The sequence below is a fragment of the Procambarus clarkii genome, chromosome 11, assembly GCF_040958095.1.
Source record: "Procambarus clarkii isolate CNS0578487 chromosome 11, FALCON_Pclarkii_2.0, whole genome shotgun sequence".
Taxonomy (NCBI): Eukaryota; Metazoa; Arthropoda; class Malacostraca; order Decapoda; family Cambaridae; genus Procambarus; species Procambarus clarkii.
Window position 1 is genome coordinate 42,808,512 of NC_091160.1, and position 15,884 is coordinate 42,824,395.

General features: G+C 47.7%; 1 protein-coding gene across 7 annotated transcripts in view; it reads right to left on the bottom strand.

Moving 5' to 3' along the window:
- tsl (membrane-attack complex domain containing protein torso-like) overlaps positions 1-15,884 on the bottom strand; it is a 40,343-nt gene that overhangs the window by 15,681 nt on the left and 8,778 nt on the right. The window contains exons 1-2 of one of the 7 annotated variants that reach the window (XM_069322719.1): positions 14,637-14,696; positions 12,310-12,600 (exon numbers count right to left, since the gene is read on the bottom strand). The exons of 1 other annotated variant lie outside the window; for it this stretch is intronic. In XM_069322719.1, the coding sequence (XP_069178820.1) occupies positions 12,310-12,365 (56 nt within the window). In that variant the 5' untranslated portion in view covers positions 12,366-12,600; positions 14,637-14,696. Of the gene's footprint in view, positions 1-12,309; positions 12,601-14,531; positions 14,697-15,884 lie in introns of those variants that run through there. 5 more of the 7 variants (XM_069322716.1, XM_069322718.1, XM_069322720.1 and 2 more) reach the window with 5 other exon arrangements.

Consider the following 15,884-nt stretch of genomic DNA (forward strand, 5'->3'; position numbering starts at 1 on the left):
CCACCCTAGAGGTGGCACGGGCATGAATAGCACGAATAAGTTGTAGATTTTTTGGGGAATGAATGTGATCTTTGGTTGTGAAAGAATATACTGCTTATAGAAATCTCTACAATGGGCAACAAATTCTAAATAAACTGATCTCTTACAAACTTTCCTATTGCCCAGTTCTCACCAAACTTTAGTCATCGCCTACACGGATTGTGCAGTTAATCAATGGTTTTTACAACAATCTCGGCCAAGTCCTTGAGGCGCTGGAGCCAAACAATAAGTATTAAAATCTTCAGCAGACTCATTTCCTGTTTAACCTAAGTGTTTCGTGTTTTAACACCAAACAATATAACGTTTTATTTAAATTTTGGTACCGAGTTCCTTCAAGATATCAGTACTTCTTAGAGACCGAGGAAATAATTACAATTGAGACAAAGCTCTCCACATAAGGATGCCTTTGTACAGTAAACGGTGTACAAGCCGCACGACACCGTTCAGTAAACTGTGTATAAGGGAAACTGTATAAATATCAAGGAAAACGAGTAAGCCCACACGTCCGTCTGGCCAAGACATCAAGGGTCTAGCCTAGGAAAACTAGTCACATTGTACATAACACTACTAGACACATTTTAAAACCTTTCCAACCCAACCCATCCTATCCTTATCTAACCTAACCAAACCTAGTCCAAACGGTAAACTAACACATCCTAACATAGGCTAATGCATCCTAATTTATCGATATATGTCAATCATATATCGTTAAATTGTCAATTTTGACACTCTGAAGACGAGCTTTCTCGAGGTGTTTTGTGAGAGATTTGACCGAACCACCTACGATTTTACATACACCTGATTTCCCTGGACTAATCTTACGAGGAATGAAGAGCTATTTAAAAAGAGAACTCAAACTAGCACACAGTTTTCGACTCTACAAATGACTGTAGAAATAGTGAACTACTGTAGCGAGCAGAGATTCAAGAAATGACCTCGGATGACTTGTGACAAAAACCAGACTGAGGACCAGAACGAGTGAGTATCCGTCTAGCGGAAGGCAGCAAGCGAGGCTGCGAGTCACAAAGGCTTACACTGCTGTTCTTCCTTTGTAAATGCATATTAATGACACTATGTAAGAGACACATCCAATACTTTTTGTAGGACATACGTAAATCTGTGTATGTATTTACGTATGTAGCTTAGCCTAGCATTTTAAAAACACTACAATCACCTTCTGTGGTTGATTGTTCAATAAATCTCTGAACTATGTTTGACAAATCTCTCACGCTGTCCATGGAGGACAGAAGAAAATGTATATATGCTGGTTAGTATTGTAAATGTCTGGCCACGTCTGTGTTAGAAAATAATAATTATTATTATAATAAAAACTGCTGTTCTTGTCTAGTTGTTTTTGGAGGGAATTCACTCTTAGCTCTTGGGTTTATAACTTAAAATTACTTTTAAATCTACGAATGGACTACTTTGTCACGAATGGGTGGTATAAAGGGATTAAGAGTTTATTGTAGTGGCTGTTCACAGTTTTTCCAACAGGCCAAACCTCCCATCCCGTCAATTTTGTCACGGTTGATGGTCCGGGAAGACTGACCCATAGGACGCCAGGGGAAACTCTTTAGCAGAGTCGCACAATATCTATGGCGATATCTCTTATTTCTTCCTCCCTTTACCCGTTGGTAATTATCTTTTAGTATATGTGTATTTCAATTATAACCAATTGGGATCTTGAAGCCTATGCGCGATTTCTTTATCTCTCCCCCCCCCTCAGATAAGGGGGGGGGGAGAGGTTGTATCCGTGCGGTCACCAATATTGTTGCTGGCCAGACCTAACGGTGTTTTTAATGATACGGCGACCGCCTCGATCCACACACAATGCAAATTGATTATATGTTTTTATTTCCATTATAATTCAAGTTAACTTCACTGGTACACATTCATGTGTACCAGTGATGTATTATCGATGTATTCGATAACGTATTCGATGTATTCGATATAACGTATTCGAATATTCATGTGTACTGAAGTAAGGGCGAAGAGCCTATTGTCATAGCTCGAGTGCATGGGGGGGGGGGGGAGTTGTGTAAAACCCTGGTTTGTGTCTCGGAGAGGCTGCAGGACCCGTCGGTAAATCAGGATGATTTCCCGGTTGCAGTTCTTATATCATGTCGTAGCTCAGTCGATTAAGGCAGCGTCTGGGATGCTCTCGGACGTAGGTTCGAACCCTCGTCACGGCCCTTGTGGATTTGTTCACTTCACTGGGGTCCTTTAGATCAGCGCAATATATTCACGATCAAAACGTCCTAGAATCGATTTCCAGTCCGCCTTCACAACGGCACTACCCAACCACTTGGGCTGGACGGTAGAGCGACAGTCTCACTTTGTGCAGGTCGGCGTTCAATCCCAGACCGTCAAAGTGGTTGGGCACCGTTCCTTTCCCCCCGTCCCATCTCAAATCTTTATCCTGACCCCTTCCCAGTCGTAATGGCTTGACGCTTTCTCTTGATAGTTCCCTTCCCTTAACTGATATACTAAATTGCCCGAACCTAACCTAACCGAGGACCCACGAATAGAAAGCGGATAGGAATAGAAATATAATAGGGGGGGCACCTAAATTATTGGGTTCATTGGGGTCGTCTCAAAGCTCTCAAAATACACTATAAAGGAGACGAAAGGAGACTATCAATATATAACAGGAACAATAGATGAGGCCCCTGCTGAATCTATAACAACAACAACGAATAATAACTCACGGGAGACATCTCCCGTCACGCAGGGAGCAGTCGCACCTCCACAGATCTCCAGTATCAGCTCTTGATACTGGTAATGGCTCAAAAGGGCCACCACTTACGGGCTATTCATGCCCGTGCCACCTTTTGGTTGGTTTAATCTTCATCAATCAATCAATCAATCGGAGGCCCCTGTCCCAAATTTGCACAGTAAAGTAACATACTGAAGTGAACGACATGGAAGGATAGGCAGAACAGAACCAGAGGTTGAAATTGAAATTGAAATAAGTTTATTGAGTTAAAATACACACAAAGGGATGAGGTAGCTTAAGCTATTCTCACCCCGTTCAGAACATCGTGTTAATACATACATACACACATCACAAACAATAAACATTACCAAACATTCTGAGAGATAAACATCTACATGTTTACAGGTCCTGTACGGACTGCCATGGATTTATTAATCGCAGCGTTAGTAACAAGACACCTGGTGTGGTTCTCAAGCTATATCTTGCTCTAGTTAGGCCCCATTTAGATTATGCAGTTCAGTTTTGGTCGCCATATTATAGAATGGATATAAATTCACTTGAACGTGTCCAGCGTAGGATGACTAAGTTAATTCCCCAAATTAGAAATCTTTCATATGAAGAAAGATTAACAAAGCTTAAGTTGCATTCACTGGAAAGGCGAAGAGTTAGGGGTGACATGATAGAGGTTTACAAGTGGATGAATGGACATAACCGGGGGGATATTAATAGGGTATTAAAAGTATCAACACAGGACAGAACACGAAACAATGGATATAAATTGGATAAGTTTAGATTTAGGAAAGACTTGGGTAAATACTGGTTCAGTAACAGGGTTGTTGATTTGTGGAACCAATTGCCGCGTAACATTGTGGAGGTGGGGTCCCTCGATTGTTTCAAGCACGGGTTGGACAAGTATATGAGTGGGATTGGGTGGTTATAGAATAGGAGCTGCCTCGTATGGGCCAATAGGCCTTCTGCAGTTACCTTTGTTCTTATGTTCTTATGTTCTTATGTACATTTCATAAAAAAAACAGAGGTGTAATAGGCACAATCAAAGCTCTCAAGTCCAGCCTGCCAGGTACAGCTCCGATTCATATCCACCCAAAACCTAAACAAATCCTTCGTCTGTTACGTTAAGCGATTGATTGAGGAAGATTAAGTCATGACTGAGGTGGCACGGGCATGAATAATCCGCGAGTGGTATTACGTTAATAGTTAAATTGAGCCATAAATCACGCTCCCTATTTCCAATATTTACCCAGATCATTCTAAAGCCTAATATATATCAAATGTGCACGGAAGGAATACCTGGTTAAGCATAGACAGATGCTCGACTTTCTAATAAACCAAAGTCAGAGTTACAGAAGGTCAAGAGCATGTATTGAGACAGTCTTTCCCGTCTAGAGACAGGAAGGTAGGGGGGGTTCAGTCTTTCCCGTCTAGACAGGTAGGTACGGGGTCAGTCTTTCCCGTCTAGACAGGAAGGTAGGGGGGTCAGTCTTTCCCGTCCACAGACAGGAAGGTAGGGGGTCAGAATTATCAGTAACTGGGGCGGGAAGGTGCTGGGTGGGGGTGATATGGGCCAAGGTGAAGAGCTGGCCGACTTGTGCTGGAGGGTTGGGGGAGGAGATGGAGGCTCCAGGAAGGATCCAAGCCTGCAAAACATGCTCCAGTAACGTTGAAACAATGACGAATCAACGAATATTGTTCCCAGCGATCCTCCACGTCATCCCTCCTGCTGTCAACCCCGTCACAAGTTTCCACTTGTGTGTAGGAAACAGTTGTACCGACACATCTTTCATCAGATGCTTAACAACAGTCGCAGGTAACAACCAGCTAAGCAAACCACAGCCTCCTGTTGGAGGGGACAAAGCAGGAGTTTCACAGGGAACAAGGTGTTGGCCTCACACTTCAACAGGAAGCAAGCTTTGATATCTGAAATTCTGTAATTGGCCTTAGTGAGTGGGTGTAGGCGGGCGGGGTCGAGTGACTTGCAACACGATTGCAAAAGCCTAGTGAGGGAGACATTGTATGAGAGATATAATGAAAGCATATACGAGGGGGTAGGGGGGGGGGGAACACTGTTCTGCCAAGGTATGGAACATATGCAGGCGAGGAGTCACAATAACGTGGCTAAAGTATGATGACCAGACCACACACTAGAAAGTGAAGGGACGACGACGTTTCTGTCCGTCCTGGACCATTCTCAAGTCGCTTGTGACAATCGACTTGAGAATGGTCCAGGACGGACCGAAACGTCGTCGTCCCTTCACATTCTAGTGTGTGGTCTGGTCATCAAGGTATGGAACACTACCACTGAACAAGATTCACGGGTCCTATGGCACAGTGGTCAACAGTCCCAATTTACAAAGGGTCCCCCATGCATGGGACAAAATTGGGCAAGTTTCCTTTTCCCTGATGCACCTGTTCAAGCCGCAAACAGGCACCCGGGAACTAGGCAACTGTTGTGGGTGGCATCCTAGAAAAAGGTTAGTAGTTTGACCACCTCGATACAACGGACAGTGTTCATATTACAACTTTTAACTGTTTTATGTGTCAAGTTTTTAGTAGCCAATCCGTGTTGGCTACCAAACACTGCTGCCTTATTCAAAATGAACACACAATTCATATAAATACACAAGACATTTTAGGAAACTGTTGGTTGGCTGCCCTGACCATCCCTCTGACATCTGTCTCTCCTATCACGCTCTACATTAATGACACTATGTAAAAGACACATCGAACACTTTATGTAGGGCAGACGTAAATCTGTGTATGTATTTACGTATGTAGGTTAGCTTAGCATTTTAAAAGCACCGAATCACCTTCTGTGGTCGAGTGTTCAATAAACCCTTGAACTATATGTTTGACAAATCTCTAACCCTGTCCATGGAGGACACAAGAAAATGTATATATGCTGGTTAGCATTGTAAATGTGTGGCCACGTCTGTGGTAGAAAGTAATAAAAAAAACGCTCTTTGATACAGGTCTGTACCCCACCACACCAGGGGGGGGGGGGGTACCACAGTCCACCACACCAGGGGGGGGGTACCACAGTCCACCACACCAGGGGGGGTACCACAGTCCACCACACCAGGGGGGGGGGGTACCACAGTCCACCACACCAGGGGGGGGGGGTACCACAGTCCACCACACCAGGGGGGGGTACCACAGTCCACCACACCAGGGGGGGGGGGGGTACCACAGTCCACCACACCAGGGGGGGGGGGGTACCACAGTCCACCACACCAGGGGGGGGTACCACAGTCCACCACACCAGGGGGGGGGTACCACAGTCCACCACACCAGGGGGGGTACCACAGTCCACCACACCAGGGGGGGGGGTACCACAGTCCACCACACCAGGGGGGGGGGGGGTACCACAGTCCACCACACCAGGGGGGGGGGGGGTACCACAGTCCACCACACCAGGGGGGGGTACCACAGTCCACCACACCAGGGGGGGGGTACCACAGTCCACCCACACCAGGGGGGGGGGTACCACAGTCCACCACACCAGGGGGGGTACCACAGTCCACCACACCAGGGGGGGGGGTACCACAGTCCACCACACCAGGGGGGGGGGTACCACAGTCCACCACACCAGGGGGGGGTACCACAGTCCACCACACCAGGGGGGGGGGGGTACCACAGTCCACCACACCAGGGGGGGGGGGGGTACCACAGTCCACCACACCAGGGGGGGGTACCACAGTCCACCACACCAGGGGGGGGGGGGTACCACAGTCCACCACACCAGGGGGGGGGGTACCACAGTCCACCACACCAGGGGGGGGGGGGTACCACAGTCCACCACACCAGGGGGGGGGGTATCACAGTCCACCACACCAGGGGGGGGGGGTACCACAGTCCACCACACCAGGGGGGGGGGGGTACCACAGTCCACCACACCAGGGGGGGGGGGGGTACCACAGTCCACCACACCAGGGGGGGGTACCACAGTCCACCACACCAGGGGGGGGTACCACAGTCCACCACACCAGGGGGGGGGGGGTACCACAGTCCACCACACCAGGGGGGGTACCACAGTCCACCACACCAGGGGGGGGGTACCACAGTCCACCACACCAGGGGGGGGTACCACAGTCCACCACACCAGGGGGGGGGGGTACCACAGTCCACCACACCAGGGGGGGGGGTACCACAGTCCACCACACCAGGGGGGGGGGTACCACAGTCCACCACACCAGGGGGGGGTACCACAGTCCACCACACCAGGGGGGGGGGTACCACAGTCCACCACACCAGGGGGGGGTACCACAGTCCACCACACCAGGGGGGGGGGGTACCACAGTCCACCACACCAGGGGGGGGGGTACCACAGTCCACCACACCAGGGGGGGGTACCACAGTCCACCACACCAGGGGGGGGGGTACCACAGTCCACCACACCAGGGGGGGGTACCACAGTCCACCACACCAGGGGGGGGTACCACAGTCCACCACACCAGGGGGGGGGGGTACCACAGTCCACCACACCAGGGGGGGGGGGTACCACAGTCCACCACACCAGGGGGGGGTACCACAGTCCACCACACCAGGGGGGGGTACCACAGTCCACCACACCAGGGGGGGGTACCACAGTCCACCACACCAGGGGGGGGGGTACCACAGTCCACCACACCAGGGGGGGGTACCACAGTCCACCACACCAGGGGGGGGTACCACAGTCCACCACACCAGGGGGGGGTACCACAGTCCACCACACCAGGGGGGGGGGGTACCACAGTCCACCACACCAGGGGGGGGGTACCACAGTCCACCACACCAGGGGGGGGGGTACCACAGTCCACCACACCAGGGGGGGGGGGGGTACCACAGTCCACCACACCAGGGGGGGGTACCACAGTCCACCACACCAGGGGGGGGGGGGTACCACAGTCCACCACACCAGGGGGGGGGGTACCACAGTCCACCACACCAGGGGGGGGGTACCACAGTCCACCACACCAGGGGGGGGGGTACCACAGTCCACCACACCAGGGGGGGGTACCACAGTCCACCACACCAGGGGGGGGGGGTACCACAGTCCACCACACCAGGGGGGGGTACCACAGTCCACCACACCAGGGGGGGGGTACCACAGTCCACCACACCAGGGGGGGGTACCACAGTCCACCACACCAGGGGGGGGTACCACAGTCCACCACACCAGGGGGGGGTACCACAGTCCACCACACCAGGGGGGGGGGTACCACAGTCCACCACACCAGGGGGGGGTACCACAGTCCACCACACCAGGGGGGGGGGTACCACAGTCCACCACACCAGGGGGGGGTACCACAGTCCACCACACCAGGGGGGGGGGGTACCACAGTCCACCACACCAGGGGGGGGGTACCACAGTCCACCACACCAGGGGGGGTACCACAGTCCACCACACCAGGGGGGGGGGTACCACAGTCCACCACACCAGGGGGGGGGGTACCACAGTCCACCACACCAGGGGGGGGGTACCACAGTCCACCACACCAGGGGGGGGGTACCACAGTCCACCACACCAGGGGGGGGGTACCACAGTCCACCACACCAGGGGGGGGGGGGTACCACAGTCCACCACACCAGGGGGGGGGTACCACAGTCCACCACACCAGGGGGGGGGGTACCACAGTCCACCACACCAGGGGGGGGGGGTACCACAGTCCACCACACCAGGGGGGGGGTACCACAGTCCACCACACCAGGGGGGGGGTACCACAGTCCACCACACCAGGGGGGGGGGGTACCACAGTCCACCACACCAGGGGGGGTACCACAGTCCACCACACCAGGGGGGGGGGAAGAAGGAAAGAATTATCAAGGGAAAGCGCCAAGCCATCACACCTATATAGCACTGGGAAGGGGTCAGCATAAGGATTTGGGATGGGATGGTGGGAAAGGAATGGTGCCCAACCACTTGTGGATGACGGTCGGGGATTGAACGCCGACCTGCATGAAGAGAAACCATCGTTCTACCATCCAGCCCCAAGTGGTTGGGCTGAGAATTACCACCCACGCATCATCAACTCTTCCCAAGACAACTGACAGCAACAAGACCTCAATACTAGTGAGTCACCCGCCATCCACCGACCCACCAAGACCTACCCACGCTGCTGGCTGTAATCCCAGAGAGAAAATAACCCAACAGGATTTACGTCGTGACAATGTATATTGTATTGAACAGGATTTTCCCGCAACTTAAAGGAAGAGAATGGCGAGGGAAATGGAAGGGTGGTTTGATCCAAGAGCCTTGATGACTCTCGAGGTCATCTTCTGGGAGCATTCATTGTTTCCTGTGTCACTACGACACCTTTACCAGGCAAGAGCATGGAAAAAAGGAAAAGTTCTGTGGGATGAGGTTAAGTGAAGAGGTCTTCGATCCCCCCCCCCTTTGGAAACTACCCTGTCTTAACAATAAATCAAAGTTATTATTTTGATACTTTAGATTCAGCTACTCGGAACGAGAAGTTCCAGTAGTACGGGCTATGGTGAGCCCGTAAATGTTGTTGATCACTGTGCTTCATATATAGCGTGAAGTGGGATGGCATCTTGTGGGAGGGAGAAAGTAGAGAGCTCGTGTCTTATGAGAGAAGAGGGCAGGAGAGGTGGCACCTCACACCGAAGGTCAGTAGACCTGACTCCCGCAACCCGTCCTCGACTCAAGTCCATTCCAGCCAGAGGTCGACCCTACAGACGCATTCATCAATTTTTACATGCTGTTCATTCAAAACGGGAATGTTCTCAGTTATAAGTTCATAATATAATATATTAGCATATTGTGCATATATAGGTTAGGTGTTTAGGTTCTGTTGGCGATTATTTGTAGTACGTGGGTGAAGCATTTACAGCGTTGTGGTTCGAACACCAGTCGTCAGTGAAGCACTTGTTCCGGAAGTGTTCGAACGAAATCAGTTGAGAGTCGTGTGTAAACCGTTTTTCATTCATAAACGGCTGGGGGTTTGGCGGATGGAGGGAATGGTCTTTGTTTATGAGGACGGGCTGCTAAATATAATAAGATGGTTTGGTTGCATTAATTTATAACACGTTTTCGATACAGGCTGAAAGTGAGCGAAGCAAGTTTCGAGCCATACTTTCGACCATGGTGATGTGTACCCAAGTCAAACAACGACTTTTTGTATATTATAAGAATACTCTAAGAATACTCTCTCCTGTCTATATATATATATATATATATATATATATATATATATATATATATATATATCCAAATCTACCGACTTGTAAATCCATCCTTCTGAAGTTGTATTATTAAATACGAAAGTACTTAAGGAAATTCCTGTTTAAATTCTTCCTGCGTGGTCTGACACTGTCACATTATAAGAAGTTTAAGCTCCTATATGAATTTATATATATATATATATATATATTATATATATATATATTATATATATATATATATATATATTTTATGAGCCCCTCCCTCTCCCCCCCCCCTCCACGACCGAAAATGAGGTATACAAGTAAACCCATGGAAGGTCAGTGACTAATCTCTGGTGACAACTCTACCGCAAACTTGTTAATTGTATTCCCAGACTTTGCGTCATTATATAATGGAATGTGAAAAAAATCGCGGAATTCAGATATAACACCATCAATGGAGTCCAAGAAATGTGTAAGTACTTCATTCATAATGATGTGCTGCCCATGACTGTAAAGCTGCCGCCCAGTTGGGTGGGTGTGGAGCACATGACTGTAAAGCTGCCGCCCAGTTGGGTGGGTGTGGAGCACATGACTGTAAAGCTGCCGCCCAGTTGCGTGGGTGTGGAGCACATGACTGTAAAGCTGCCGCCTAGTTGGGTGGGTGTGGAGCACATGACTGTAAAGCTGCCGCCCAGTTGGGTGGGTGTGGAGCACATGACTGTAAAGCTGCCGCCCAGTTGGGTGGGTGTGGAGCACATGACTGTAAAGCTGCCGCCCAGTTGGGTGGGTGTGGAGCACATGACTGTAAAGCTGCCGCCCAGTTGGGTGGGCCAAACTCTCACAAGTCAAGCCTGGCCTCGGGCCGGGCTTGGGGAGTAGAAGAACTCTCAGAACCCCATCAACCAGGTATCAACCAGGGTGTGGAGCACATGACTGTAAAGCTGCCGCCCAGTTGGGTGGGTGTGGAGCAAGACTAGTAACTGTGTGACTCACCATAGATGTAAAGTGCCTTGTATAGTGACTGTTGTGAGCCTTTTATTGAATCACTTGTGACAAAAGATTATTGATGTGTGTGTATTTGTGTGGGTGATTGTGTATGTATATATGTGTACATGTATATATATAACATTAACAATTGTGTAACTAGCATCAAAAGATTGTTATTTGCAGAAAATCAGAAAACAGAAAATCTGCATCTCGCCTTTTTAATAAAGGTTGGAAAGACTTTCCAATCCTATTTGAATTCTTTAAATATTACTACGATGTTTATAGGTCTTATCCGTCCAACCTTCAAACAACGCAATTGGCAATTGAAGCCGTACCGAGCGCGTTCACTCCAGTCACGTCTACACACACACCAACTCGCCCACTCAGCGTCTGTGAGGCAAACACTCAACTGTTTTTCTCCCTTAAAACTGCATGCCAATGATAACAGGAAACGTCCAGTTCAATACTCTGTTAAACACTCAATTGAACCGTAAAATGAGAAGCGGTTCTCATCTTGTAGGTGTACAATACACTGTAATAGTCCCATAGACCTCAGGGGCCAGATTCACGAAGCAGTTACTCAAGTACTTACGAACCTGTCTTATTTTTTCTCAATCTTTGGCGGCTTTGTTTACAATTGTTCAACAGTTAATGAGCTTGAAGCACCAGGAGGCTGTTTATAACAATAACAACAGTTGATTGTGAAGTTTTCATGCTTGTAAACTGTTTAATAAATGTAACCAAAGTCGTCAAAGATTGACGAAAGATGTACACGTTCGTAAGAACTGCTTCGTGAATATATGTTGGGCACTACTGGCCAATGACGTAGCTAAACACACTGGACATAACCTTACTGAAACCAGCGTATATTATAAATAGTAATCCATCGCATAAGTAAAATACTTTAAGTGTGAGAGGCTTAAGGCCCGCGTAGGAATATCAAACAATAAAAGGCCAACGGAAATATGCCGATATTTGACTAGGCTACGACACCTATCATTGGAATGCCAAATACATTACCTACGAGTTTCTATGTGTTTATTACACCTCAAGTATAACTATTTGTCATTAAACAGACCTTTTAAACTTACTGAAATATACTGACATTAAAACTACAAGTCTTACCAATAACCACTACGTCCATATATGTAACCTATGTTGAAATGGCCCTTCTTTAACATATGCCTTTGTAAAAATATATATAATATACGGTGTAAACATAACATTTTATGGTGATAAAATATATTATAAACCTTACCTGAAACTCTCTCCCGAACATTAAATGGTCTGAAACTACCCGAGCTTGAACTCACGAACTAATTAAGACAGTAATACTATCTAAAACTGCTTTGCTGTAAATTACATGGGCCAAAGTGAACTAGGTGTAGATGAAACAGAATACTCACGCACTCAGGTGACTGCGGACCAGATCACACACTGAAGAATTAGTCGCCGCCGCCATCCCATCATTTGGAATGACCGCAGTCCACTCTTGAAGCCCCGCTGCTCACCTCAGTAACAAGGACTGCTTACTACCTGCTCGTCCCTGCTCGAGCGATACTCAACTCCTTCCTCTTAACGATTCGAATGTTCTAGTCATTCTAAAGCACTTTTTCAAACACATTTGTGTTAATATTTCATAAGCTTGTCCTCATAAACAATGGCAAAATGTTCGTTTAATCCAGTCGCCACACTAACTGTTAAAATTTATGAAAAAACATTTTACATAGATTCCTCAGCTTCTCGAGCTCTGTCATATCTATATTTGAAACTGTGTATGGAGTCAGCCTCCACCACATCACTGCCTAATGCATTCCATCTGTTAACTACTCTGACACTGAAAAAGTTCTTTCTAACGTCCCTGTGGCTCATGTGGGTACTCAGTTTCCACCTGTGTCCCCTTGTTCGCGTCCCACCAGTGTTGAATAGTTTATCCTTGTCTACCCTATCGATTACTCTGAGGATTTTGTAGGTAGTGATCATGTCTCCCCTTACTCTTCTGAATCCAGTGTCGTAAGGTGCATTTCCCGCAGGCAGGTAGGTAGGTGTAGGTGTGTGTGTGTGTGTGTGTGTGTGTGGTGGCAGGTGTGTGGACTGGTGTGTGGACTGGTGTGTGTAAGAGCGAGAGAGAGAGAGAGAGAGAGCATGTAGTGTGGGTGTATCATGGAGGGAAGGCAGGTGCACCACCAAGCAAGGGAACAGGTAGTAGGGCCGGTTGGCGTGGGTGGGGGGTACATGGGGGTGTTGTGTGGGGGAGTATGTGGGTGGGTGGAGCCCCAGGGTGGGTGTGGGAGCAGGAGAGTGGGTGGGAGCTGATGGCTGCATGATCAACTCAACTTTATCAGTAACTCAGGGGAGGTGAGATCAGGCTGCATGTATACTGGACCGCATATTACATTTCTTATTTTTTCTTCAAGTTTTGGATGGAATTGGCTTCGATAACTTTTTTCCAATGCATTTCACTTGCCAACTACCTGTTCTGGATACGAAACTTTCCTTTCATCTCCTTCGTATTTTGCTGTACCTTACAATGAGCTAATTCATACCGGTATCTTTCATGTTGTAATCATATCCAGTTTCTCTAATTTTAAAATGCCGATCATTCCTCAATACTGACTAATTTAAAATACACCGACTTATTCTTGCTGTTAGGCAAAATAATCATTGCTTACTAAACCTAGAACTTGTTGCTATTAGATAATGTGTGCAAGTATGATCTTTTATATTTTCAGGACCGAGTTCGAAACCCCGATGAACTAACGGAAATATTACCCAAGATATTGTTTATATAAATTGTAAATTAATACAGGTTTCGAACCCGTGACCAAGAATGTTCCTGGTCACCCACATATCCAACCATTATGCAATGTTGAAATCAGGTCATACGATATGAAATCTATCTCTATAGTCTATCGTCTATGACTGAAATCAGGTCATACGATAGATCTGTCTATTGACCCGAGGGCCATATAAGTGACCCGAGGGTAAATAGGCAGATCTCAGGCGGGTGGTGAAAGGCGTAGAGCCTAAATTCACTTTTTCTGACCTAACTAACGCCCAGTGAAAGAAATGGGGTAGCCTAGTGTAAACTGTACCTCCCAGAGGAACGGTGGGTAAACCTTGTGTAAACTACCTCCCAGAGGAACGGTGGGTAAACCTTGTGTAAACTGTCCAGAGGAATAGTGGGTAAGCCTTGTGTAAACTACCTCCCAGAGGAACGGTGGGTAAACCTTGTGTAAACTGTCCAGAGGAATAGTGGGTAAGCCTTGTGTAAACTACCTCCCAGAGGAACGGTGGGTAAACCTTGTGTAAACTGTCCAGAGGACCTGATGTATACCCATATACACTGAAGGCAGCTGATGTATACCAATAAACACTGAAGGCAGCTGATGTATACCAATATACACTGAAGACAGCTGATGTATACCAATATACACTGAAGGCAGCCGATGTATACCAATATACACTGAAGGCAGCCGATGTATACCAATATACACTGAAGGCAGCCGATGTATACCAATATACACTGAAGACAGCCAATGTATACCCATATACACTGAAGATATAAGCAAGAATATACATAATACTCTGTATGACAATAAGCAGTAATAATTCCGCCGTCTTCCACCTGCCATTGTCACTCTTCACGGCTCTCTGAGTTTCATAAAGTGCTTCACGCGTCACTCTCTTCATTCCTTTCACTTTCTTTGTGCACTCTTGTCCTCTCTCTCACTCTCTCTTTCCTCCCCCGGCACGCAGAGATCCTGCTCCACCGGCGGCACCCGCCTCACTGACCCGTCAGCTGTTCTGCATCTCCCTTTATAAACACGCTTTACCTGTCCTCTCACTTGAAACATTCGCAATACAGGAATTCGTTAAAAAGGCGACGTTTAGTTAACAATTCTAGCGCTGTAATTGTGACGTTTGCTATGCGTCTATGATTGGCGCGTTGCTTGGGGTTCTGTACGTTTCTGTGAGGGCAAAATAGTTGTGTTTTTTACGGAGTTGTGAAGCCTGGAGAACAAGGGAGCCGGATTCACGAAGCAGTTATGCAAGCACTTACGAACCTGTAAATCTTTTGTCAATCTTTGGCGGCTTTGTTTACATTTATTAAACAGTTTACAAGCATAAAAACGTGCCAATCAACTGTTGTTATTGCTATAAACAGCCTCCTGGTGCTTAGGAGCTCATTAACTGTTTAATAATTGTAAACAAAGCCGCCAAAGATTGTGAAAAGATGGACAGGTTCGTAAGCGCTTGCGTAACTGCTTCGTGAATCTGGCCTCAGGCTGGTATGATGTGGTTGAGTTTTGATGTGAGCTTGCGAGGTGCAGCAACTGATGTTTGGACTTGTTTTGCTGTTTATTCATGAATAGAATTGTTTACAATCGCAGTTAGAGGGCAAGATACACACATATATGCATGCACGCACACACGCACACACATGAGATACACAGTCCAGCACTGAGGCGGGAACAAAGAGCCAGAGCTCAAGCCCCGCAAGCACAACTAGTTGAGTACAACTAGGTAAGTACACACACACACACACACACACACACACACACACACACACACACACACACACACACACACACACACACACACACACACACACACACACACACACACACACCAACACATTTATACCAACGGTAAAGGGAAAAAATAAGAAGGAATATAATAACCCATGGTTTAATAGACAGTGTCAGGAAGCAAAAATGGCCAGCAGGCGGGAGTGGAGGAAGTACAGAAGACAAAGAACAGAGGACAACAGAAGCAGATACAACAGAGCTAGGAACGATTACATTAACATAAGACGAACATCGGAAAGGGACTATGAGAACGATATTGCAATCAAAGCGAAAAAACAACCTAAGTTACTACACAGTCATATAAGAAGAAAAATGTCGGTGAACGACCAAGTGACAAGACTAAGGAAGACAGAGGGGGCATATACTGAAAGTGACAAGGAAATCTGCGA